This window comes from Antechinus flavipes, chromosome 3, assembly GCF_016432865.1.
Source record: "Antechinus flavipes isolate AdamAnt ecotype Samford, QLD, Australia chromosome 3, AdamAnt_v2, whole genome shotgun sequence".
Lineage (NCBI taxonomy): Eukaryota > Metazoa > Chordata > Mammalia > Dasyuromorphia > Dasyuridae > Antechinus > Antechinus flavipes.
This window is the reverse complement of record NC_067400.1, coordinates 615,408,239-615,435,296: the sequence shown is the minus strand read 5'-3', so window position 1 is coordinate 615,435,296 and position 27,058 is coordinate 615,408,239. Positions and strand designations below refer to the sequence as shown.

The 27,058-nt window shown below is 55.8% G+C and overlaps 1 protein-coding gene across 8 annotated transcripts in view; it reads right to left on the bottom strand.

The window, feature by feature from the left end:
- The window catches only part of ZC3H4 (zinc finger CCCH-type containing 4), a 53,141-nt gene that overhangs the window by 9,429 nt on the left and 16,654 nt on the right, over positions 1-27,058 (bottom strand). The window contains exons 6-16 of one of the 8 annotated variants that reach the window (XM_051989300.1): positions 26,912-27,008; positions 26,644-26,786; positions 26,298-26,408; positions 25,936-26,047; positions 25,482-25,591; positions 19,074-19,438; positions 18,517-18,920; positions 16,984-17,235; positions 15,093-16,341; positions 5,415-5,497; positions 1,479-2,371 (exon numbers count right to left, since the gene is read on the bottom strand). In XM_051989300.1, the coding sequence (XP_051845260.1) occupies positions 2,220-2,371; positions 5,415-5,497; positions 15,093-16,341; positions 16,984-17,235; positions 18,517-18,920; positions 19,074-19,438; positions 25,482-25,591; positions 25,936-26,047; positions 26,298-26,408; positions 26,644-26,786; positions 26,912-27,008 (3,078 nt within the window). In that variant the 3' untranslated portion in view covers positions 1,479-2,219. Of the gene's footprint in view, positions 1-1,478; positions 2,372-5,414; positions 5,498-13,106; positions 16,342-16,983; positions 17,236-18,516; positions 18,921-19,073; positions 19,439-25,481; positions 25,592-25,935; positions 26,048-26,297; positions 26,409-26,643; positions 26,787-26,911; positions 27,009-27,058 lie in introns of those variants that run through there. The other 7 variants (XM_051989303.1, XM_051989301.1, XM_051989302.1 and 4 more) reach the window with 7 other exon arrangements.

The window sequence follows — 27,058 nt, the reverse complement described above, 5'->3', positions numbered from 1 at the left end:
GCTCTCCCAAATTAGCTGGGCTGGCCTGTGGACCAGAGATAACAGAATCCACCTCCCTGGCCTGTCCTGGGAGATTTCCTGGGCAGAAGGCCCAACTGCCTTGAGATATAGGCTCTACACCCCCCAGGGAGACTGTAGAAGGCGGGGGGGGGGGGGGACTTTGGAGCATTACTGGTAACAGAATTCCTAATTCCATTTCAATGCTCTTGGTCCAAGAAGTCCTGAACTGCGGAAAACTTCTGGGAGAAGGTATTTGTGACTAAGGGTAGACTGTTAACTGGAGATGCTGGCTTAAGCCCAGTGTGGACAATTAAGAGGATGAGAAAAGGGGATAGAGTGGAGCCTTGTGTCAAAGTCAACAAGCATTTATTAAGCACCTACTGTGTATCGGGCACTGAGCTAAACATTGAGGCTACAAAGGCAAAAACAGTCCCTGTCCTTTGGTTCTCCCTGAAAGTCACCTCAAGGAAGGTGAGCCCGAGTGAGCTCGGCAAGAGGCAGAACCATCCTGGAGTTGGGCTTTCAATCCAGTCCTGCCAACAGCCGACTCCTCTCTACTAGGTCAGCTGTGTTGTGGGGCAAGGGGAGTCTGAGGGTCGCCATGTTGGTGGAGGCTGGCTGGGTGACCTCAGGGAAGTGAGCCCCAAGCTCCTGTCCAACGTGGAGCCCAGCCCAAGCTCCTCTCTGGATAGCAGACTGGGGAGTCCCAGAGCACGACACATTTTGTGTCTGTCTTCCCCTCTGCAGCCTCCAGCCACAAGCGCCTTTCCTCTGGGGCCAGGGAAGCCAATAGTCGGCTGGGCCTGCGTTCAAATACAACCTGAGGTGCTGTTTGCCTCAGTTTTCTCATCTGGAAGATGGGGATCATATTGTTACATGCCCAGCCCAGAGCCTGCACAGAGTAAGAACTATCTGTATATGAGTACAGACATACACATCGATGTTTTGGGGTCATGTAGTTAGTGGTGTCCGGGGTTTCCTGGTTTTGCCTTTTCCCTTTTCGGCTCATTTTACAGATGAGAATGTTGAGACAAACGGGGTGAGGTGATTTGACCAGAATCACCCAACTAGTGTCTGAGACTGGATTTGAACGCAGGCCCAGCCCTCACCTAGCCCCCTTTATAAAGATTAGTGCTTTATTATCCTGTTGTTCTCCTCTGCTTTTGCCTGGGCTCCCACAGAGCTCTCTGACCTGGACTGTCTGCAAATCACAGGAACCGAAGACACGTTTGTGAACTCTAGTTAAGCGCCAGGGAGGGACAAGGTGAGGGGGCCGACTCAGGCCCGTGGGAGCCTCCTGAGGGAGGGGTCCCTTCCTGCCGCCCCCCCGCACAAACTCTCGGAGCTCTGAGGCAGCCCCCTCGCAGGCGGCCCGGAGCCGGCCTCAGACACTGAGCAGCGGGACGCCGCGAGTGTCCCCGACGGGGACGACAGCGCTTCTACGACCTAGCCGAAGGGCAGGTGATGATTCCGTGCAATTTCATTCAATCAGCGTTTATTAGGCAGCTATCTCGTGCCGGACACGGGGTGAAGCCGGGGGGCGAGGGGGTTACAAAGACAAAAATGGAAGAGTTCACGCCCTCAAGGAGCTTCCATTCTGGTTCTGGGGCGGGGAAGGGAGCTACAACTAGCCACTGTCCGTCTGTAATACAAAGTATAAAGAGCATAAATACAAAGTGATGGGGTGGGGGTGGAGGGGAGGAAATCAGGAGCAGCTTCCTGGAGGAGGAGACGCTTGAGTTGAGCCTTGAATAGATGTGAAGATTCCAGGAGGTGAAGATGAGGGAGGGGTTGGGGGGGCAGGCAGAGCAAAGGCAAAGTGGGAGGAGGGAGAATGGCGTGTGCAGGAAGGACCAGGAAGCCAGCCCGGGTTGTGGCGGGAATAGGGAAGGGGAAAGTGTAGACGCTGCCCCGGGGGCCGCTGTGTGGAGGGTGGGCTCTAGGGGATACCCTGGAAGCAGGGAGGAGTGGCTGCTGCAGGGGTCCCGGGGAGAGGGCGGGGCCCGGGGGCAACCCTCTGAGAGCGGCTGTGGCACCGGGAGTGCCAAGGTCTGCATGTGGGGGCTGAGGAGCAGGTTCGGGAGGACTCCAAGGCTGAAAGGCTGGGGTTCTGGAGGACGGTGAGCAACACGAGGAAGCTGGGGGAAGGACGGGCCCAAGGGGGGATGGGACGAGTCGAGATGACGACCAGCAGCCACGGATGGACGTGGGACTGAGGCTCAAGAGGCGGGAGGGGGGTCATCTGCAGAGAGATGAGAAGGGGATCCCCGGGGTGGGGGGGAAGGGGGAGAGAGACAGCCCATGGGGAGGGGCTGTGGTGAAACAGGTAGGAAGCAGGAGGCAGGGTCCAGGAGGAGGGGGTGGTCAACAGCTGCAGAGAGGGCAAGAAGGGGGACAAGTATTATTCAAGGCCTGTGAAACCTGGCCCCAGCCTCCCCTCTTCCACAGCAAGGGCCTCCCCCCTTTGCTTTAAGGACTATTTCTAGACACCACCCCCATCCTCCCCCACCCGTCCCTGCCCTGCGGCGGGCCTCGTCTCCCAAGAATTCCACTGCCAGCTGCAGAGAGAACTTGCAAGTCTACTCCCACCCCATTTGACAGATGAGGAAACTGAGGCTGGCCCAGGACCACACAGAACGTAGCTAGAATTTCCAGAATGGTGCTTCATAATGAAACATTGAGACAAACATTTCTACAGGTGAGCTATTTCCCTGGAGAGGCCTCGGATCCCGCCCAAGGTGTCTCAACAGAAATAGAACACAGGTCCAGAGTTATTGGTCAAACCACTGGCCTCTGTCCTGGTGGGGTCCAAGCCTTAGCTCAGGGTTCCCAAAATCCCCCGGGGAAGGGCCACCTGAGGAGAAGCAGCCACCGATTGCAACTCTCCTCCCCCTCAGCCTTGCCCCCATGGCTCAAGGCTCCTGATGCCCCCCTCCCTGCCCCAGAACCTCCTGTCTGTGCTGGAGAAAAGGGGTTCAGCTTCCCCACCTCCCTCCCCCCCATGAACCTAACTCAGGAAATGGGAAGACGTTGGGTAGTTCAGCTTCTGCACTTCCTTTGGGTTGAGAGCCTGGGTCCTGGGAAGGGGGAGCCCCCTCTCTCCTATGGACGCCACCCAGGCCTGGAGAAGGGGCCTCCTGTTACCCAGGAGGCTTGTGCATTTGTCCTCTCTCCTGGAGGCCCACCAAAGGCCTCAGGCCTCACGAGCAGGACCTGACCTGCTCCTTGGGAAGCCCCCACAGGGCTCCTGTCGCGTCCCCCAAGACTAGTGGAGAGAAGGCTGGGTCGATGGTGGGGCGTCCCCGTTCTGTCATGGCCTAGCCGAGCGGGTCCCTCTGCGGGCCTGTTTCTTCATCTGTTAAGAGGAATGCTGATGTCTTCTGATAGGGAAGAAAGGGGGGCGACGGGGAGGGGGCGTCAGAGATGACCGGGCGAGTCGCGGCACCGAGTCAGTCTCAGACGCTTCCGGGCTGCGGTGAGGACACATCTGGCATTCTGCAAGCCTCCAAGCGCTACCTAAAGGCCGCTGGGTCTCAAACCCCGACGAGCCAAACTCCCGCAGGCCTACCGGGGCCCCAGAGCACGGGCTTTGGACTCCCCCGGGCTGCCCCAGAATGGGAGCTCTCCTCCTGAAGGGACATTCCCGAGGCCGGGGGATTGAAAGCTGGCTGCTCGTGCCCACGGGGAGCCGGGGGGCAGCTTTCTCCCGTTCAGAGAACAAAGAGGAAGGCAGGGTGGGAGCTAACGGGTAGGGAAACCTCCTTGAGGATGGGGTCTCGGTCTGCAATTTCACAGTCCTTGAAGGCTCCAGTATGGAGAGACCCTCCCAGGGCAGCTCTCATTTGGGCTATTTGGCCTTTGCTAACAATCACGGGAGAGACCAGGTCCCAAATCCCAGTTTAGGCCTTTGACTCCCCATGGAGCTTTCACAACTCTCTGGACCTCAGTTTCCTCATCCATCGAATGGAGTGGTTGGACTAGGAACCTTCTGGCGCTTAATCTTCCATCTATCAAACATCAGCTCCCCTTCTTCCCCCTACATTTGGTCGGGTGCCCTCTCTTTTGCCCATGAGCCTTTCTTCTCCAGACTAAATGCCCCCAGTTCCTTTAAATGGTTCTGTGCACAATCCTTGAACTTCCACGAGGGCTACAGGGCTTAATCCCACCCAACATCGCTTGCATGCCTCTTGGTAGCCCAGCCCAGCCCCTAAAGCCCGGCGCACTCAGCCCGCCACTCATCCTCCTCCCTCCGACTCTTCACCACCCCTGTTCTCAACAGCCGAGGTCAAATCTCCCAAGTCCTTCCAATCTATAAGGTCGTTTATTCCTCCCCACCAGGAGTTCGGGACCTCCCTTCTCCATCTGCACATCGCGGCCCTACCCTCAGGAGACTAACCTGGGTGGCCTCGAAGGAGAGAGCCCGGGGTGTCCAAACCTGCCCCACAGACACCCCGGATATCCCGGCTTCCTGCAGGAAGTCCCCCCACGCCTTGGGCTTGCCCCTTATCTTTCCCTTCCCCAAACTCGCCTAAACGATTGCTTTGTCCTTGATGCCCTTACACCATATTTATGTCTTCAGCTTAATTTCTCCATGAAACTCTAACCCTGGGCCCAGCAAGGGCTTGGCCAGAGCCGGCTCTTGGGGGTCAGGGTGGTCCTTCCCAGTTCCCAAGGAGGAACCTCTCAGGGCAGGCCTCCCTTCCCAGCTTCTCCCAGGAAGCCACCCCGGAGGCGAAGCAGGTCAGTAAGCTGGGGACACGGCGCGGCCGGGACCAGGGAGGGGAAGAAAAGCAGTGGGGGCATCACTCAGGCCCCACCTGGGCTATCCCACCGCTGGACACCAGCAGCGCTCGGCCTTCACGTGAAGCCCTTCAGGCTGGGAGAGCTCCCTACCTGCCAAGGCAGCCCCTTCCCCTCACTGGGGGGAAGCACTTCCTTACACGAAGCCTAAATCGTCCCCTTTGCAGCGACTCCCACCCGCTCCTGCCCCGGCTAATCCCGATCCTGTGCTTCTTCTCTAACAGTTCATCTGCCTTCCAAGGTAAACGTCCCCAACCTCTTCCGCCAGTCTCCGCCAGGCTGGCTCGTGTCCTCCGGACTCACTTCCAGCTGGCTCATCGGCGTCTCCCCAAGAACCAAAGAGGAGCAGGGGGCTGGCTGAGGGGCGACCGGGGGCGGGACGCTGAGGGGCCGTCCTCTCCCTGGCGACACCACCGGCCCCGACTCATCCCCTGCTCCAGAGGGACCAGGGAACGGGAGCAAACCCACCCCAGCTGCCTTCCCACACACGTCGCCCTCCCCAGGCCAATTCCACGGCACCGTCTTCCCTCAAACCCTGACTCAGCGGGAGATGTGTGCCCGGCCCCGGGAGAGAACGGCGTGGAGGGCGCAGTCTGGGTTCGCATCTCGCTTACCTCCGCTGGCTAGACATCCTTTCACCACAGACAGCTTCTCCTGGGGGAGAAGGGGACCTGTTGAAAAGGGGGAAAACCCAGAGCTGAAAGAGAAAAGTTAGACACATTACACCCAGCCCCGCAGGGAGAGGGGAGACCTGGGGCTTGGAAGCTCTGGCTGCATTGGGCCTGTCCTAGGACCCTTCCCCTGGCCAGAAGACAAAGCGCTTCCTCTACACAACTGCTCTGAGACTCCCAATAGACCCCTGTGTTTACCAGAATGGGGGCAGAGACAGCCCCCCGAGATCAAAAATCAGCAAGGCGAAGCCCAGGGAGGGGAGAGGAAACGGCAAAGCTGGAATTCGAACCCAGGGCTTCTGGTCCAACCACTACACCAATTGCCCCCATTTCACAGGCCAGGACACTGAGGCTCAGGGATAAGTAACCTAGTCCAGGTTCACAAGCCCACCAGTGTCCTTTGCAGTCCAAGACTTTCCAGTCCATTAGGGGATGGAGAAAGCAGATAAACTAACTACAGCACTAAGTGATAAGCCCATTAGCGAGGTGTTAACAAAAGTAGTGTTACATGAGGTCAGAGGGTAGGGGTCGGGAGGGAGATGGGCTTTTAGGAGGAGGCGGCTCTCCCCGAGGTCCGGCCTGGAGACGTCTAAGCTTGTGCGAGCTCGGAGAAACGTCTTCCTCTCTGGGTACGCAGCGGGTGGGTGGGACCAGACCCTTCTGAAGGTCCCTTTCGGCTCTAAATCCTCCAGGCCCCAGGGCTGACCGTCTCGACCCTGAGGCCAGGCCGGGATCCCCCTCCCATGTCCTTTTCTCCACTTCGTGAGGCTCTGGAGCGGAAGGTGGGGAGTGGGCTTCTGCTGGAAAGTCAGACTGAGGCGGGGGGCAGAGAGGAGGTTCCGCAGACTGGAGGATCAGCGACATCCAAGGGCAGGCCCGACACTGCCGGGAAGGGCAGAGGAGACGTCGGCTCCGGGGCCGGGAGCGGACGAGCACTTTGGGCTGTGCTAGAGAAGGGATCCTCATTCAGAGTGAGCCGGCCTCCAGGGTCCAGCTTCCGTGCCGCGGATGCTTTTTGTGTGTGTCCGATGTGCAGGGTTTGTCTGAGGGCACAAGATGTCCAGATGCTCAGGCGGATCGTCAGTCACTGAACTGATGAAGCACCTACTAAGCGCCAAGCTCTGTGCTAAGGTCCACTAACTGCTCGACTTACAACAACCCAATGGACCATCTACTCAACACGGCGGCAGATCCCCGAGCAGCAGACACCTGTGGGAGCTCCAGGATCTCCTAGCGGTGGGACTGGGGTAAGTCCCTCTTCCTGAGCCTCAGTTCCTGCGTCTGCCACTCGGGCAACACAACCACCTCGGCCCCAAGCTCCTAAGTTACAGGGAGGATCGAGGCAGGATGTGTAGATAAAACATTCGGCAAACCTTAACGGGCCATAAAAATGTCAGCTACTGTTTGTTAGGGTACCAGGGGCTCCAACCAAGGCTTGGTTCTGCCTCCGATGTACTGCGTGACTCTGTCAAACAGGGCAGCTGAGCTGACTTAATGAGAGCCCGTGGCCACGGCCTTTCCCTCCGTGATTCTCCAGAAAACATAGAGCATGTTGCCGACCTTAAAGCTAGCCACGCCCCCATCCCTGAGACTCGGTCATCCCCTCTGCCAGCCATTCCCAAATTCTGCCCCCCTGACGGGCTCCTGTGCCAGATCTCCGGGCTAATCCTTCCTTGCTCCCCACGAGAAAATCACTCCAAGTTTTGTTTCTCTAACAGAGCTCCAAAGATGGCGGTTCTGGGTCTGGGTCTTCCAGGAGCTTCGAAGACCTTTCCCACTTCTGCCTCAGGATCAGGATGCCCGGAGATGGCCCCGGATGCAGAGGGACAGCCTCAGGAACTGAGACCTCCTGAAGGATCACGCCAAGTAGGAATGTTCTCATTGTCACAGGGAAATATACAATTGGGATACATAAGGGAACATACAGGATGGGTCTCCTTGGCGGCCATCTCCACGGCCTTCGCTTAGAAGGGGTGCCCCAACTTCCCAAATGGCGGCCATCTCCATGGTCTTTTCTTGGAAGGGAGCACCCCAACTTTCCAAACAGCAGCCATTTCCACAGCCTTTGCTTGGAAGGGAGCACCCCAACTTTCCAAATGGCGCCATCTCCACGGCCTTCGCTTGGAGAGGGCACCCCAACTTTCCAAACGGCAGCCATCTCCATGGTCTTTGCTTGGAAGGGGTGCCCCAACTTCCCAAATGGCCATCTCCATGGTCTTTGCTTAGAAGGGGCACCCCAACTTTCCAAGTGGTGGCCATTTCCATGGCCTTTGTGTGGAAGAGAGTGCCCCAACTTTCCAAATGGCAGCCATCTCCATGGTCTTTGCTTGGAAGGGGCACCCCAATTTTCCAAATGGTGGCCATCTCCATGGTCTTTGCTTGGAAGGGGCACCCCAATTTTCCAAATGGTGGCCATCTCCATGGTCTTTGTTTGGAAGGGGGAGCCCCAACTTCCCAAACGGCATTCTCAATTTCTGGATGGCTCTTTGAGATAGAAAAGTTTTCCTCAAAACCCACAACTGACTGCTCCTTGGAAATTCACACTCCAAGAACTCTGAGACCAGGAAGAAGTCCACAGGACAACCCGTTTTCTCAATATCCCGAAGATCTTGGTCCTGGGATCCTCCATCTGCTCACCCTTTTCTAAGACTATTCCACTCTGTCGATGGCTTCCTTAGGTACCTAGAACTCAGCAGAGCTAAGCCAAGGCCACCTGGAACAGAACCGTCACGGGCTCCCTTGCTCTGGACGCCACTTGTGAATCTCTCAACGCAACCTAGGACACGTTAACCCTTCTTGTTGCCGCTGGACATTACCAACTCACATGGAGGGTGGGGTTCACTAAGACTGCTTTTTTCATAAAAAATATGGGCACATGTCTCTCCCATCTTGTACTTGAGGATTTGAAAAACTCAGCTGTAAAACTTTAACTCTCTTCCTTCCTCCTGGGTTCAGCGCGCTGTTCTAGCCGGGCCAAGGACTTGGGGCCGTTGGCTCTGTGCTGCGCTGCCTGTTCGGGAGCCCTCCTACCTGAGAGCGTGAAAGCTGGGCTGTTGCCGAACAAGAACGAGCCCGGGGGGATCCCTGGGGCCCTCCGATGCCTTGGGCTCGGTCCCATGCCCAGCCCCAGGCCCAGTAGCCCTGCCCAGAGAGGGAAGGCCAGCGCCCTTGTGCCAGGGAAGTCGCGCCGGCTCCTTCGTGGTCGCCAGCCCCCTTCTTAGATGACGGCCAAGGGCCCTCGCACAAAATGTTCTAGCATCTTGCCAGCATTCTATGCCAGACTCTCCAGAACACACTTTTGCAGACTCCACGTGGTCCCTTATGAGAAAATCAGGACACATCTGCCCTCCTCTAGAGCTGTAGCGGCTCTCCTCCTCCGCGAGCTTTCAAAAGATCACCGACGGCCCTTCTGCCGTCCATGGCACCTGCCCGTGCTCTCAGGGCCCCAGATGGGCTTTTGTCCAGGCCTTTGACCAACTGCCTGTTAACCACTTCTGAGCTATCCTTCCCGGCAAAGGTCCTTCTCCGGCCTCTCAGAGATTGGAGCAGGTTTTGGGCCGGGCTGTGGAGTGAAATGTCGTAAGAGCACAATCTGCAGCCCGCGAGTCGAGGCACTGGGAGGAAAGATGGCTCCCGCGGCCTGAGCCTGCTCCCCCGCGCGTTCCGGCCAGGAGTCCCTTCCCCAAGACAAAGGGGCTCCCTTGAGCCTGCTAGGCTTAGCGATGGAGTCCTCATCGGGCCTCCGGGTGCGCCCCTTGTCCTCCGAGGGCTGTTCCTTCCGTCCGGAGCCCAAGGAGGGTAGGGCCAACTCGTCCCCAGGTCCCTCTTGGCATATTCCCGGGGGTCTCGGGCATTCTAGGGGCCCCAAGGGGTGGAGTTGGAGAACCCAAGTTCAAATCTCCGCTCGGCCACACGCTGGCTAGTCGTGAGCCAGTCGTTTGATCCCCGACAAAGTGGAGAGAACGATCCCCTCCCAGTAGAGTCATTGGGACAAAACGAGCTAAGATACCTCAAGTGCTTTGCACAATCGTAAAGCACTGCATCGCTCCTGGGCCGTGAAAAGGAACCAACCGGTGGGCAAGGACCCAGCGCCCGGGGGCGGATGACAGGGACGTACCAGTGGGAAAACAAAAGTTGGCTGGATGACAGAAAGAGACGGGCTGGCTCCCGATCCGGGGTCCGAGGAGTGGGTTCTAACCCAGCTTTTCTACTGAGCAGCTGCGTGCCTCGGGGCAGATCCACGCTCTCCCGGCCCCCCAGGAGGACCACCCAGAAGGTCCCTTGCAGTGCCATCCCCGCCCCCGCTCTTCTCTGGATGGAGATCTCAGGAACATGAGCCGTTGGGGGAAGAACAGACCGTCCCCCGTAAAACCTTCAGAGGGACGTGGAATCACGTCTGTGCTAAAGGCTTCCCCTTCTGCCACAGGGTGACTGCAGGGAAGAGGGAAGCTAAGGGGGCCCAAACTCCGCCACCAGCAAGGGGCCTTGGCTGCCCCGGAAGGGCACAGAGAGGGCCAGCTGGCAGCCAGGTCCGAGGGGGCCCTGGCTACTGCCTCCAAAGAAAGAAAAGTGGGCCAGTGCTGACCGAGGGCCTAGAACCTCCTCTCGCCATGGAGAGGAGAAGAGAAGAGAAACTCAATGGGAAGTTTCCAAGTCAGTCGACTCTCAGCCCCAGTCCCCCCAACTGAACAATCCACCTGAAGAGACGGTTGCAGACAGCCTGGGAGGGATGTCAGCCCCATCGGAAAGATGAGGAAAGTGAGCTGAAGGAAGAGCTGCCCGGGCCTATGCCTTGCCAGCCTGAGATGACGCAGCGAGATGACTCAGAGCTCCTGACTCATTTCCTTTCACATGTTCCTCTTTTTGTTTTTGCTTATTTTGCTGTCTTATTTTCCTAAGGTCAAATACTCACCTAGGTGGGTATTAACATTTTAAAAGCAGGAAATGGTTTGGGAAGGATGAAAAGCCTTGTTCTTGGGGACACCCTAGTTAAGGCTCTAAGGGACCGGCAATGATGGGACTTTTCAGGAGATGCCTTTGGACAAGAGCAGGGGGGAGCTGAGAGTACAAGTGGAGCTGTTAAGTGGGCGCACCCACTCCTGAGCTCCCCCAGCGCATCCCCTCTGCCCCAGGCTTTGGGAAGTCCCTCCTCCAAGCCCTACAGGGACTCTATCTGCCTTTGGGGATTCTAGGAAAGCCCAGCTCCCCTTGGGCCTGCCTCTGCCCACCACCCTTTCCCATAAAGCCTGGCCAATCAGAGGTAGCTCTCGAGGCCCAGGACTCTCTCCATGCAGACAAACAGCCTGGCGGGGGGGAGAGCCTGGGGCTCCGAGCCAGAGAAGCCCCTGACTATCTGGGGGACCTCTCTGGGGTCCATTCCCTTGGCTGTTAGAATGATCAGAAACTCTTCCCCTCTGATAGGTGAGTGTCTGCTGAAGCCCACGAAGAACCATGTCATGTCTGTTTTATTCATGAGAGGAGGAGACGCTAAATCCCAGGAAAAGATGAATGTTTTCTTCTCTGCTCAAGTCCACGGGCCCCGCCTCCTGCCGCCTCTCCCCAGTCTCCCCGGGGCCCTAACTCCTGCACTATTTGACCTTTGGGGTCCCCACAAGCCTCCCTAATGGCTGGTCCCTCACCACTGGGCCCTCCTCCCTCCCTCCAGGCCCTGTTTCTTTCCCAACACTCCTGAGTCCTGGGGGAGGTGGGGCTGGTGCTTTCTGTCTGTCTGGTTTCCTGGCTTCAGAAATAACACGAGAGCAAAATGGCTGGAAGCACGACACCGACACGGGAGCCCGGGGCCCCAGAAAGACTCCTGAGGCAGGAGTGACTGGAGGCAGGAAGGTCCCGCGGGAGGACAAGCGACAACAGATGGACGGCTGCGGTTTGCCCTGGGACCGGCCCCGGATGCAGAAAAGGACCAAGGCCCCGAGGGGCTGAAGAGAAGACGAGAATCAGAGAGGGACAAGAGAGGGAGGAAGAACCCCCTGCAGCGACATCATGGATTCGCCGAGGAAGAGCTCAGTTTTCTAATTTAATTTATTCAATTTTAAATTAAAGTTCCCCAGGGTTAGCTTGCCTCTCTGGCCCTGTGGCAGCTGGCTCCCTTGTGGTCCCCAAAGAGAATGGCTTCTTCCCATCCCACAGGCTTCCTCCTTCCCCCCCACCCCACACCGGGCTTTCTAAATCATGACATCATCCAGCCAATCCCTTTCCTTCTCCTGAGAAGCAAACTGAAGTCCCAGGTCACTGAGATGCAAAGAAACAAGCTGGGATTTACAGGCCAGGCCCGCGCCCAAAGGCATGTTCCGAGCCTACAAAGGGCCCATCACTGCTGCTCCTGTGCCTCAGAGGAAGGCCCCAGGGCCTTTCCCAGACCCGGTCCCTGACCCCCACAGAGCTGCTCTCTGGGGTATGATGGGACCCGAAGAGGGAAGAGGGAGCTGCCCGGAGAGTGGGGTCCAAGAAGCCCTCCCAGATGGCCAGGAACGGGACGGAAGGGGTTTCAAGGGGCTCGGGACGTGCCGAGCCAGGGATCACCCGTCTGCGGTGCGGGAGCTGGAGGGACCCGAACACAGCTGCCCCCTTCAAGAAAAGGAGGGTGTTCGCAGCTGGGTGAAGAATGGAGTGGAGGGCACCACGGAACATGGCCACCTGATGGGGGAGCAGCCGGGAGGGCCGGAGCTGGCAGGACGCCCGCGTGACAAGGATGACGGGAGAGCTAGGCCCAAGGGGAAACGTCTGACTCCGAGAAGGCCGATGAACTCGCCGGAGATGGACATCGGGCCAAGGAGCTGCCGGCCGCGGGGGCCGAGCGGGCATCGGGTCACACGAGGCCCTTGACTGAGGTTGGGGCTCCTTGCCACCACAGAAGCATCCGCTGCCCAGAAGTGGAGAGATTTCAAAGCCCAAGGTAAAGGTGGCCCAAAAGAACCAGGCAATGGATTCCTGAGCCAAATGAGAGGTGCTAGCAAAGCCTCTAAGGCAAGGGGCTGCCCAGGAAGGCAGAGTCCAGAGGGAGCAGCTCCTTGGCTTCCATTCTTGCCAGTTCCTACTGCCCACTTTCCTTGGGAAGCAGATGGGTGAGCTACTAAGCCACACGGTAGAGTCCATAGGATTCTTCTAGAGCGACTGGACCCGCGTGTTGGAGAAAAGGATCGAGCGTCCCTTAGAACGCCAAGGAATCCGCGGACTGAGTGACAACAGTGGCTGTCACTGAAGGACCCAAGAGCGGCCATCTGTCCCGTTCACAAGAGAGGGAGGGCAGAAGGGAGTCTACAGATCTTCTCAAAAGATGGCCCGATGAGCCAAAGAACTCACAAGAAGGGACAGATGCGGTCGTCCTGACACCCAGAGCCCCGTTGAGGGGGCCAGAGTCGGGGCCCGAGCCTAGCTTCCTGCCCTCGCGGACAGCAGGCTCATCGGGGATTAGAACAATCCCTCAAACTCCCGCCAAGGCGCCCGAGGGCCGGCAGACGGGGCCGCCACGCTCGCCTCCCGGCCCCGCGGCGCCTTTCTGGGGAGCGTGCTCCCCGCGGCGCCGTCCCAGTGAGCGAGTGCTGGCTAGCGGGGGTGGGCGGCCTGTCTCACGCTCTGAATCCTGCAGAAAATGAACACCAGTAGCAAGGGACCAGATCGCTTTAAAATAACTGCATCCTTTAATGGCAGTAATACAATTATTGGAGATGAAGGGACCACAGGGGAAAGGCGCGAATGACATTTCCTGGAAGACAGATGTGGGATACAAAAAAGGGCGGGGGGAGGGTGGGGGGTGGACTGCAGGAGAGCCATGCGACCATAATTGTAAAAATACAGTGCGGTATATACAGATTGGCATCAACGTCAACTCTGAAATAGTATTTACACTTTTATTACAATCTTAGTGAAAGAACGATTTGTCCTTAAAAGCTCTAGCCTGATGGGAAAAACTACGGACGAATCAGAGCTCTGGGGGGTTCTGATCCCATTTCTAGGTCCTTTAAAAAATTATTTCATTTTAGTTTTACAAAAAAAAATCTCAACAAAAAACACCGTATCTTGCATATTTTACAAACGCCCCGGGACCTGGCCCTCCGGGGGGGAGGGGGCGATCTCGGTCCTGATCATGTCCCGGGCCCCCTCAAACACCTGATCGGCAGCAGCCCCACGCCCCTGCCCGGCCCCCAAGGGGCGCGACTGAGCCCGAGAAGCCGCCGCCACCGCCGCCAGGGGAGGCAGTTTCTACATTATTTATGGAACAACGGGAGGGGGGTGGGCAAAAGGAAGGGGCCAGAGAACAGGAAGAGATTATGCAAAAAGTCCACGTTAAAAAGACCATGTTTAGCCTCGTTGGGGGTCCTGGGAAGGAGCGTACAGGACAGCTTCTGGATTTAAAACCGTGCCCGAGTTTCTCAAATGTTCAAACTCAAATTCCCCTCGAGCGGTGGAGTCGGGGCAGCCCAGGCAGGGCGTCTCCTGGGGCCTGGCCTGTTCTCGGCAGGGCCGCCCGGTTGTAGCCAGCATCCCCTTTTCCCCCAGGAGAGAGAGGCCGGAGGCCCCCCAGAGCAGCCTGCTTCTCCCCGGGTCCTACCTGCCCTGATTATGTGTCTGTGGATCACTCTTAGCCCCAAACCCGCCAGGGTTTAAAAGGTATGAAACGGAAGGATGACCAAAGTAAAAACCTTCTCGAGACTGAACGGTTTGTCGGCACTACGGAAGCGGGAACGAGGAGGGGGAGTGGAAGGTCTGGCCTGGCCCGGAGGGAGCGGGGTGGGCCGGGCCTCGGGACAGACTGAGCTGACCTCTGCACAAGGGGGTGGGGGAAGAAGGGGGAGCAGAGAGGCCCCACCCCCGCCTTGCCACCCTTTCCCCCTCGCCAGAGGGCGCATGGAGTTACTCGCCCTGGCCCGGCCCGGTCCCCGGGGGTGTCCCTCCAGCTGACCCCCCGAGATTTCCCCCACCCCAGCCGGTGTAACCGGGCTCTGAGAACAGGACAGCGATGGACAGAGGAGCTTCGGGGACTCATACACACGGAAAGGAACAGAGCACAGGACGGCCACACAACTTGACCCAAAGCGGCCCTGAGACCCATGGCGCCATGGGGCCCTAGATGCACTTGGAAGGAATCTGGGCAGGAGACTTTGATTGTTCAATTAAAAAAGACATTTTCTTGGAGATAGCCTGTGAGTCATACAGCACTGACCAGAACCAAAGATTTTTATATACAATTTATAGGAACCAAAAAATAAAAAACCCCGAGCCCGCTCCCCCCACCCCCCTCCCCCTTCCCCCTCCCCTGACATTCCCAACACTGAATGTGGCCATGACGTACAATCACAGGGCGGGGGGCGGGGGGCGGGTCCAGGTTAATACTACTGGCAGAAAGGGGATGCAGTGGGGTCAAAGCCTTTAAAAACATCTTTGAGGGACCCGGCATCCTGCTCGCTCTCTCGGGAGGGGCTGTTGCCAGCGAAAGGGCTCCCAGAGCCAGCCTTGGACGCCTGCTTCACGGTCCCAAACAGGGTGGGCACAGGCAGGTTGTGGAGGCCAGGCTGGGGGGCCCCCTCCTGGGAGGGTGTGGCTGAGGGGGCGGTGGCAGGGGTCGGGGTTGCCTTGGGGCGCGGCCGATTATAACTGTTGTACCTGTCCGTGGCCGCGGGCTCCGAGCCCGCCTTGCCCGCCTCCGGCTGTTCCAAGGCCGACTTGCGGATGAACAGGGGCTCTTTGGCCTTGGCCGCTGAGCTTTTGCCGTTGCCGTCGGGACCCTTGGGCTGAGCCCCCCCTTCGGGGGCTGGCTCGGCCACTTTGTTGCCAGAGTTCGGAGTCCTCGGGTCATAGAGGCTGATGCCGCTGAGCACGCTGCTCTGCCCGCCGCCGCCGCCCTGGCCGACCCCCCCGGCCGCCAGGACCCGCGGGTCGTAAGGGGCGATGGCTGGAGGCGAGGCCTCCCCGGAGGAGGCGGGGGCTGGCGCGGCGACCTCGGGAGTGCTGGGCTTGGGGGCACGGGACGAGATGGCGTCCCCGGGTTTTTGCAGCCGGGGGTCGGCGGGGGCTTTCCGCACCCGGGGGTCGCTGGGCTTATCGCTCGGACTGGGCGCTGAGGGGCTGGACGCGTTGACGGTCTTGAGGATTCGAGAGAGCAACTCAAAGTCGGGCAGGTTGGCAGCAGAGGCAGTGGGAGCAGCGCTGGGGTCCGAGGGGGCCGCCCCCCGCTGCCGGGGATCTGAGGGCCCAGCGGCAGGGGGCCGGTGGAGGCGGGGATCGAGGGCGGGCAGAGACTGCAGGGCGGCGGGGAGAGAGCTTGCAGAGTCTTGTTTGGGGACGGGGACCGGGATGAGGTCTTCGGGGTTCCAAAGCACAGTGCGAGCAAAGCTGGGCTTGTTCAGGGTCACATCCTTCTTGATGTGGCTGAACTGCTGCAGCTGTAACCTGGGATCCCGCAGGGGGGCCCCCGGCACGGCGTCCAGAGGAATGGTCACCGCTTTCTCCCTCAGAGCCCTCTCCCCTTCTTCTTCTTCCGGCGGCCCAGACCCCTTCCCCCCACTGGTACACGCCGGGCCCGGATGGAGTCCGTCGGGCTTGGAGGTGGGAGCGGGGCGGGCTAGCCGAGGGTCCGAGGGCCCCGAATCCCCAGAGCCCGAGGGGCCGGGAGCATCGGTGTGACGAGAGAGCCTCGGGTCCCTGGCGAGGCGCGGGTCGGCGGGTCTGCCCCCGGTGGTGGGGCCCTTCTGGAGGCGGGGATCGCCCACGGCAGGCAGGGGTCCCCCGCCGCCCAGCTCCCCACCGGGCGCCGGGGGCCGACTGGAGGTCTGCTGTCGCAGGGTTTTGAGGATGGAGGTGACGCTGCTTCCCCCGTCATCCTCGTCACTCGAGTACCAGTTGCCGGTGTCACCTGCGAGAGAAGGACAGACGTCAGCAAGCGGCCGTGGCCGACGCGCGGTCAGTGGGCGAGTCCCTACCATAGCTGCCCCCCCCGCCGAGGTAACGAGTGCGAGAGGCAGAACGAGGTCCGTGCGGTCCGTGAAGTCAAAGGCAAAGAGCCGTCCAGAGCCCGCGGCCTGTCTCTGGGGCGCCTACTCTGGGAAACGTGTCACGCTCCCTCCTGGGCTACTGGGAGCGAGGGCGCGGGAGCCGAGAGAGGAAGGCACTCTGTACGTGGCCACAGGCTCCGGGCCCGGGAAGGGGCTCCGGCCCGTCTCCGTCTCCCCCATCCCGACGGAGGGCCGAGGCGCCCGGGACAAAGAGCAGCGGTCCGTCACCCGGGCATCCTGCTCTTTGGAGCCTACATCACACCGAGGCCTTCACCGACTCTCGGGGCACCGGGGGCTACGACTCAACTGCGCACCATACAATCTGTGTGAAAGCACCAGGCTCTCGGCCCCCATCGCGGGCTCCGGCCACACTGCCTGCGGCCGCGCCGCCCGGGCCCGGCCACGTGAAGGTGCGCCGCGCAGGCCGCCTCCCTGTGGCCCGGGACGCTCGGCCGGAGCCCCGAGGGCCCGGGCTCCGGGGCCAGGGGCACAAACACACTTGCCTTCCTCATTCTCTCGCTCCTGCTTGCTGCTCTCAGCTAGCCTCCTTGCCCTTTCTTCTTCCTGCTGCTTCTGCTGGATGCGCAGGTATAAGGCCCTCTGGGCAGAGGGGAGGAAGTCAGGGACACTGGTGGCGGGCTGCTGTCTCCCAGGGGGCCCTGCTTCGAGGAAGCCATCAGGCTCCAGGGGCTGCTCTGGGAAAACGTGCTCTCCTGCCTCGCCTTCCATCTCCTCATAATGTCCATAGTCCTCTGCTGGGGGGAATAACCACGGGGCGAAGTATTAATCTTTGGGAGGCGGGGAGGACTCGTATTCCTCGAGGGAGTACCCTCGCCAGGGAGAACGAGGCCCACTGAAGCAGGCCCTGGGGAAGTCGGTGGGAACGCCAAAGCCATTCCTGCCCGGGGACTCCCCACCCGAGAATTTCCAAGGAGACAGAATCCTTGGGCCTTTCTTCCCCTGCTCTCGGCCGGAGGGAGTCTGCTCCCTCACACGGTATAAGGAAAGCACCAAGGGGGGAGGGGACACCAGAGCGCAAGGTGTCCCTGAGCGGGGCGTCCCCTTAACTCTAACTGTCCAACAACAGGTTACAGCGGAGAGGAGCAGCCGGGACTACTTGGGGCGGAGGGACCGACGGGCACGTCAGCACGACGGAAGGAGCGCCGTGACGGCCGGCTTCAGAGATCACTGAGCCAGAGCATCCCTCACCTTCTCCTCTGCACGCAGAGAAAGGATGGTCTCTGCCTTTGGGGTTCACTCTGAACTGAGACATCATTTGGGGAATGTAAAAGCAGATTCTTTTCCTACTCGTGGAATAGACTGCACAAGAACGTTAGGAGGCCATGGCTCCTTCACACTGCTGCCTGGGACCCCGGACCCGTGCTTAATAAATGCTTACTGATCAACTGGCTTCTCACAAATAACATGTAGTGCACATTTCAAACCCCAAATATACACATGTAATTTTGCGCCAAGAATTCTGTCTCTGTTGTGCAAGGAAAGCGCTAAGAACGAGCAGATTGTTTTTGCTGAAGAAAATAGAAGAGACGCCTGTTTTGGGGGGGTGGCGGCTGCCCTAAGTGTGACAGGACCACCTGTGGCCGGCGTGCCGAGGCGGCCCGTCTCCGGGGAGCGAATTAACTGAACCCTCGTTCGTCTGCAGAAGGAAGGGCGCGAGAGGGGCCGCCCGCTACAAAGTCTGCAGAGTCCAGTGGGCCTATCAACCATCGAGTCAACAAGAGAGAACTTCCCTCACAGGAGACAAGACGAGGAAGAGAAAAGGAAGCAGAGCCCAGAGACTGCAGGCACAAAGCCCGAAGCACAAAAGGGGGCGGGAGGCCGCCGCTGGCGTCCGGTCTAACTTACTACAAAACCTGCGAGGAGACCGCGAGCGAAAGGCTTCGGCGTGCCCTCGGCAACGCCAGAACGGCCGTCGGAGAGATCACGGCCAGAAAAAGGCTCCCTTGCCCATGATTTACACCAAATTGAATCCTCCCTGCGGGTCTCCCCAGCCCTCGTCCCAGCAAGGCACCTACCTGCCTCCCCCATTAGTCCAGGGTCCATCTCCATGCCCTCCTGCTGCTGGTAAAAGTTTTCATAGAAGTTCTGGGCTGGCGGAACAGGGGGCATCATTCCGGAATGTGGGGAGTCTCCAGGACCATAGGGCATCATTGGTGGGCCTCCGGGACCCATGGGGGGGCCAGGATTCATCCCAGGGCCCATCGGCATGTCCGGGTGCATATCGGGGTGCATGTCCGGGTGCATATCGGGGTGCATGTCCGGGTGCATGTCGGGGTGCATGTCCGGGTGCATGTCGGGGTGCATGTCCGGGTGCATTGGTCCTGGCATGGGCCCAGGAGGTCCCATGTTGGGCCCGGGCCCCATTGGCCCAGGGGGCCCCCCAGGCCCAGGGAATCTGGGGGGAGGTGGAGCAGGATGTCTAAAAGAAAACACAAAATGGGATTTTGACTCTATTAACTTCCTGTGCCATCCTCCTGTCTGGTGTGAGATTAGTCTAAGGGGCCACGGCCCCGTACTGCCCCCCTCCCCAACGCTCCCTCGCCCAACAGCCAGCCCCTTGCCCGGCACTCACCTCACCCCCAGCTTCTCGGCCAGCTGTCCCGTGGGCCGAACCACAATCTCAAAGAGCGAGGGGATCTTCTTGTTGTACATGTCCTGTTGCTGCTGAAGCTGCTGGGGAGAGAGGGGCTCGTGCGCTGGCATGGGCATGGGCATCTGGGGGGGCCCGGGAGGCGGGGGCGGGGGTGGGGGCGGGGGGCCTCCAGGCATGGGCCTGCCATTGGGAGACGTGGGAGCCGGGGGCACGGGGGGCCGTGGGGGGGTGGGCAAGAGGCCGACTCCTGGAGGAGGCTTGGGCAGAGGGTTGATGCCTTGCTTTTTCAGCTCTTCCACTTCCTTCTCATCTTCCGCTCCTGCTTCCGCATCATCAGCCAACATCTAACAAGGAGAGAGGAGACCGGGCGTGAGGGCGGGCCTGCCGGGTGGAGCTGGTAGCCTTTCACTGGCTGGTTCTCAAGGTCAAAGCCCAAGCTCTGGTCAAGAGGCCGGGGACCTGAGGGACTCCCTCTGACAGGACTGAGCCCCCGGCTGGCCCCGAGCCCGTCTCTCTGAGCGGGCGAGAAGCCAGGGCAGCCCCTGCCCGTCCAGAACCGCTCGTGTGCCGGGCCCCGGGGCCAGGCCGGTCTGGGCTCGGGCCTCTCTTGCACCAAACTATGCCTGGAGGTCTTCTCCGGCCGGGGACCTCCGAGCAGCAAGGACCAAGCTCCTGCCGTGGGCCGGGGGCAAAGCCAACTGTCCCTGCCTTGGGAAACAACACTCTTGGGAGTGGATACAAAATACACCCACGGAAAAACTGTGAGCAGAAAGCACCAGCAGCTTAATTAAGGGAGAGGGTGGTGGGCGCCTGACACCCAAACCCGAGGAGGCGGCCACGGGGGCCGAAACGTGAGAGCTGAAACAATCCCTCCAGAAAAGCTGCAAGATATCATCTAAGGCCACATGAATCACCAGCGTTTCTCTATGTTACCAACAAAACCAAACCCAAGAGACTGGAAGAGAAGAACTCGTTTAATAAACTCAAAATGTATCCAATACTTGCAAGTCTACCTGCCAAGAGTCCTACAAGAACTACATGCTACAACTACAAAAATGCTCTTCACAAATATCTGGGGAAAGAGTAACTGTTGAAGGGTAGACCGAGCCAGAAAGAGTAACCATAGTAACTAATTAATTTCCTTATTCAGTGCCAAGCCAATCAAACCACCAAAGGACTAAAGAACTTGGAAAAAAAATAACAAAATTTATGTAGAGAAACAAAAGTCAAGAAACTTAAAGAAAATTAAAAAAACAAAAAACACGGGACGAAAGAGACCCTAGAGAGACTACAGAGCGGTAACCACCAAAACGAGTGGGTCCTGTCTGAAAAACCAAAGTCAATCAGTAGAACAGCTTAGGGACAGAAAATACAGAAGCAAGCAAAACTAGAAGCCTTGGGTTTGATTAAAAAATAATTATTATTACCATAATCATGATTAGAATAATAGGATGATAAATAACATTACCTTCTCTTATCCTAATAGCATCCTAACGTTTTAAACCCAAAGATTCCAGGTAAGGGGTTGCAATTTGAGAAAAAACTGTTGCAAACTGGCCAGTAATCTAACAAAAAATAGGTATAAACCAACATCTCCAACTACAGACCAAGAGAAGCTCAAACAGGTAGGTACATGACTTAGCAATAAAGGGTGACATCATAAACAAAGCAAGGAAGAAACTGACCTTTCAGATTCATGGAGAGGAAAAAGGTTAATGAAAAAATAAGGATGGAGAAAATCACAAATTAAATAAGTAAAATGGATAATCCTGACTGCAAAATTTAAAAGTTCTGCACAAACAAAACCAATGTAACTAAAATTAGAAGGGCAGCAGGGAGCTATGAAAAAATCTTTGCAATAAGTTGCTCTGATAAAGATGTCATAAGTAAAATAAATAAGGAATGCTTCAAATTTAGAAGAACCATTCCCTAATTGATAAATAAACTACAAGGATAAGCGTTTTCCTAAAGAAGAAATGCATACTACTTATAGGCAAATAAAAAATAAGAAAATCCAAATCACAAATTAGAGAAACTTGAATTAAAGCAACTATATGGTTCCATCTCACCTCCATCAAATTGCCCAAAGATGACATAAAGAAGAAAAAAACAAATGTGTAGGAAAACAAGCGTATTCTACTTTTGCCAAAGGAGTCAAATGAATTCATTTGGTCGATGTCAAAGTGACCAAAATCCCAGCATCCCAGGGTTGGTAAAAGTGTGATTTGGTGCAGCCTTTCTGGAAAGTAATTTGAAATTATAGCCAAGAAATTATTAAACTACGCATACCCTCTGACACAACAGTACCACTAACTGACCTACACCTCAGAGATCAAAGAATAAAGGACACATACAGGCGAGAATATTTAGGGCAAGTATTTTTCTTTTTTTTTCTTTTTTTTAATAAGGTTATTGAATTGGAAAATAAGATGATGTCTATCAACTGTAAATAGCTAAGCAAATTGGAACATATGAATGTAATGAAATTTTTTTTATATAGAGACATAATAAAAGGAAATACTTTCAAGGGAAACCATGAGGATTTTAACCAAGAGAACAACGCATACAATAACAATAGGTATAAAGACAATCTGAAAAGACTTAAACATTCTAACCACAATTCCGGGGAACCTATGATAAAGAAAGACTGCTGCCCCTCCCTCCCCTTGAAAAGAAGGGAATGGACAAAAGGGCTTTAGACTGAGACGTATCTTTTTTGGACTTGGTCAAATTGGGAATTAGTTTTGTTTGCCTATTCCTATTTGTTACAAGGGTTCCTTTTTCCTTTTCTTTTCCCCCCAAAGGGGAAGAGAAGTAGAAAGAATAGAAAATATTTTCAATTTAATCAATGAAATTCATTTTTTTTTAATGCCAAGATTTGAAAAGTTTTTTGATGTGATAAACAAGGAACAACTAAAGAATACGTAACGATTCTGAGGTCGTACGTTTAAGTGACTTAAGGATGGTGGTGGCCCCAGTCAGAAAGAGGGAAGTTCAGGACATGGGAAGATTTGGGGAGAAAATTAGTAAGTTCTGTTTCAGAAATACTGAATTTGAAATGCCCAATAACCAAACAGTGCAGCAGAATTGGAGCTCAGTAGCAGATTTGAAAGTGATGGCCTCTGAAAAGGGCCGTTAAGGAAGAAAAGGGTTTGGCAGGCAAATGTACACAGAGAAGAAGATCTCAGGGAAAAGGGAACATACATAAAGGCAAAAAAGAAGCTAAGACTGTGCAGTGTTTCTGCAAACAGTAAACGCTGATGACATGAACAGGCCAGTATTACTCTTGGTTATAGTTGAGGCACAAAAGACTTGCCTCTCAGTTGCCTCTTTTTAATTAAAATTTCCTTTTAAATTGCAAAGAACCCAAGATGAAAGATGCTGATGAATATAGACTGAAGCATACGATTTTTTTAAACTGTCCTTATTTTTATCCCTTTATTTTTGTTTTCTTTTGTAACTTGCCTAATATAAAGATATGTCTTCATGACGTTACACAACTATAATCATATCAAACTGCTTGCCTTCTCAAGGAGGGAAGTGAGGAAGAAAGAATTTAGAACTCAAACTTTTAAAAAAAGGATTGTTCAATGTTTTTTACATGCAATTGGGAAATATTTTTAAAAATAAAAATAATTTTAAAATAGTCTTTTGAATAACAACTAAGTTTATTTTTCCCCTGTTGAAGATTATCCTGCTGACATTAAAGATGCCATTTGGCTGAGTTTTTTAATGGGGCAGGGCATTTTTTTAAATAAAATAAACTTTTTGCCAATCATATCCACAGAGAGATCTATGGAGACTGAATGTATATCAAAGTATAGTATTTCCACCTTTTTGTTTGTTTTTCTTTCTCATATATGTTTAAAAGGATTACATTATATCCTTTGATCCAGCAAGTATCTTTACCAGGTTGGTATCTGGAAGAGATCACAAAAAAGGGAATGGGACCCACATGTGCAAAAGTGTTTGTGGCAGCCTTTTTTGTAATGGCAAGGAAGTGGAAACTAAGTGGATGCCCATCAGCTGGCGAATGGCTAAACAAATTTTGATACATGAATGTAATGGAATATTGTTGTTCTGTAAGAAACAATCAGCAGGATGATTTCAGAGGGGTCTGGAGAGACTTACATGAATTGATGCTAAGTTAAAGAAGCAGAACCAGGAGATCATTTTACATGGCAACAAGATTATATGATGATCAACTGCAACGGACGTGGCTTTTTCAACAATGAGGTGAGATTCAGGGCAACTCCAATACACTTGTGATGGAGAGAGAGCCATCCACATCCAGAGAGAGGATTATGGGGATTGAATGTGGATCACAAGATAGTATTTTCACTTTTTTTGTTGTTGTTATTAATATGCCTGCTTGTTTTTTTCCTCTCTTTTGATCTGATTTTTCTTAGGCAGCATGAGAAATGTAGAAATATGTATAGGAGAATTGGGAGGGAGAAAAATTTCGAACAAAGTTTTACAGAAATAATTGTTGAAAACTATCTTTACATGTATTTGGAAAAATATTTTTTTACAAAAAAGAATGTTGAAAACTAACCTTACATATTTTTAGAAAAATAAAATACTATTAAACATAAAGTTTAATTTTTTCCTTAACTAGGGTATGAACCTAGGATGAAAAAAAATGACTCTGTACTCTGCAGTAAAAAGATAAGCTCCACTCCACTGTAAAAGCTCTCTTGGATCTGGACCAGGAGTGTGAGTTGGAAGATCACTAGCGGGAACCACTCAGGAGTATAGTGCTCCCTAGACCGGGACTTTTGGTCACACAGTCAATGACCAAGGGATCCACCCTGATGAAATCCTGCCTTGCTGAGGGGCTGCAAAAATACCTATCCTATGTAGGGCTGACCTGCTACCCAAGCAGAAAAAGCTTGTGAAAATAAAATGACTCAAAGAGCTTCATTAAGGAGCTATAAGGAGCCACAAAACCGTGAGAGCAGCGCCCTCTGATTCTCCCCTCCAGGATTTCTCACTCCTGCCTAAGGGGGGAACTAAAATCAACTCTTGGACAAGTCTTGTAGCACCAAGTTATAATATCAATCATCTAGAGAACGAATGGTTTCCTCTGTGTTTGTGAAACTGAGGAATTAACTCAGACTGATTTAGAGAACACCAACCTTTCCGTGAGAACTCTTAGTCCCATTTATGACGATTTCTCTCTTGACTTTACTACTAAAACACAGCCAAGTAAAGGCTAAAGACAGGAACAACCTGATCTTTTACAAGGATTTACCGTTAACTCTTTGCCAGGCACTGTGCCAAGTGCTGAGGAAAAAGGAAAGGAAAAGCAGAGACAGGCTCTGTCCTCAAAGTGCCCTAAGGAGGGTATGACGGAGAGACTGGCCTTGGAGCTGCGAGATCAGCTCATACCCTCGTTTTATCTCTATATTCTGCACAAAACTGCTACTGTTTCTGGTCCTTTTTTTTTTTTCCCTTTTTAAATTATTTTTTCTCCAACTACATGTAAAGATAATTTGCTACATTCATTTTTTAAAGACTGAATTCTAAATTTTTCTCCTTTCCTCCCTTCCTTCTCCCCACCCCGAGACAGCAAGCAAATCTGATATAGGCTACACATGTATGATCACGTTAGCCATATTTCTGTGTTAGTTATATTGTGAAAGAATAATCAGAACTACAGGGAAAAATCATGAGAGAAAAAAACCAAATAACAACAAAAAAGTAAAAACAGTATGCTCTGATCTGCATCCAGACTGCACAATTCTATCTCCGGAGGTGGATGGCATCTTTCTGGTCCTTTTCAATGGCTAACCCTAAATTGATTGTGATCCATCATCATTTCCCCCTTGCCCTGATTAACTGGTCTCTCTGCCTCCAGTCCACCCTCCACTCAACCGTCAAAACGATCTTCCTAAAGATGACTGCCCCCCGCTGGATGGTGTAGGATGGGGGGAAGGAGAAGGTGTGTCAGACTGAAAGGGGTGGGAGAGGTCGGGCCGCGTCCCCTCCCGCTGGCCCCAGGCCCGGCACGCACTCCCCCTCGCATCCTGCGCCCTGTGGCTCCTGTCCAGCCCCGGCTCCGTCCCGCTCCCACTCCCCCTGACTGCTGACGCCTTCGCGTGGTTAAAGTCTCTCCAGCACCTCCTGCCCGGCTGCAGCTGCTACCCTGCTGCCGTGCCCAGAGATCGGGGCTTCCCCGCTTCTGTGTGCGTGCGGCACTTCGCGGAGCGTGTGGTGCAGGTAGGTGCTTAATAAATGCTTACTGATGCTTCCTTCCCGGGCTCCCCCACCACAAGCCGTCCCAGCCCTGCCTACGGCGGGGGCTCAGCGGCTCAGCTTCCAGACCCCGGCCGGCCGGGCTCCGTAGCTGGCCAGCCTCCAAGGGCTGCCCTGCGCCAGCTTTACCTTGTCCAAAAGCTCCCTTGTCTCCTCGGTGAGGGGGTCGTGGGAGAACATGCAGTCGTCGCCATTGATACAGTTCCCAGTGGTGTGGAAGAGCTTACAAGGAAAATCACGTTTGTTGTGGTTAAGGAGAACGCCCTTTGCTGTCAGTCAGGGAGGGGCAGTCGGGGGCCGGCAGCGTCCATCCGGGGGTGCGGTGGGGCTCCCTGCAGCTGCCAGGCCAGCGGGCTTCCCCGCGCCCCAGGGCCCCTCGGTTTGGACGGACCCAGCAGAGCACTCCCCACTAGTAACCCCCCCCGATAGGATGCACCCGGGACCTCAGCCACTACGCCCCCCTCCCCTGGTGATCGGGCAAGAACAAGAGGGGCCACACGGGCAAGCTCTGCTTCCCGGCACTATCGAGGCCCGAGGCCCTAGTGAGAGCGCAGACCCCCCCCAACCAAAGGCCCAAGGATATCATGCATGTACGGGCAGTTCTCGGCTCTGGCGCAGAAGCCCGTGATGTAGAACTTGCACAGCTCGCGCTTCTTCGGCAGCTCGATATCGTGGCTAAAATTGCAATGTTCTCCCTGGAGAAGGAGACAGAAAGCAGCGCCCGCACGTGCGCCGTGTGAGGGGCGGCCTGGCCTGCCCCGCCCCCTGCCCGGGCCCTCCCTCCAGGGTGACCCCCAGCTGGGAAAGGAGGGTGGTTCCCTCACCGGGAGGCCCCTGACCGAGAACACACCGGACGTGGGGGCGGGTGCTGGGAAGGAAGCCCAGCCTCCTAAGGGGGTCCCCAGCTCCCACCGCCCACCCTGCACTGGAAGGGCCCTCACTCACCCACGTGCAGCGGCCTTCCACAAAGTACTTGCAGATGACCTTCCCCTTCTTGTCCGACTGCTGGTGGGGCTTGTCGTGGTCATTCCTCCGATAGCCACCACCGCCGCCATCCTGTGGGGGCCACAACAAGGTCAGCAGGCAGAGGTGCCAGGATGGAGGGGAACAGGCGGCCCCCTGGTGCTTCTGTGCACATGCTGGCCCCCGGGAGCTGGTTCCCAGGGACCCTCCCTGACATCCCAAAAGTCTCACTGGGGACCCCTCAGGGCCAAGGGAGCTTCCTATGCTAAGGGCAGCGTCCAGCCAAGGCTCAGGGGACAGCCGGAGACCCCCGGGGGGGCCCACTCACCCCCATGTCATCATCGTAGAACTCTTCGTCGTCGTTCATCCCCCCGCCTTTGTTCATGCCGCCCCGGCTCCCGCCTCGCCCGCGTCCTCGCCCCATGCCTTTGCCTCTGCCTCTCGAGCCGCGGCCCCGGCCCCGACTCAAACCTGCCGGAGAAAAGACTGACTGGCTGCACACGCCCTCCACGCGGACCCCGCGCCACCCCGTGGACACCTGCCCCTGCCCCGCGGATGCCCACCATCCCCACCGCCCCGCAGGGACCTCGGCCTACCTCGCCCCCGGCCGTCCTTCGGCCGGCGGTACTGGTTCATGTCTTTGGAGTATTCGTCATATTCCTCATCGCCCATCAGCTCCTCATTCTCTCCAAACTAGAATTCAGAAAGTGGGGGGTTGGCCGAGGCGTGGGTGAGGGGGCCTC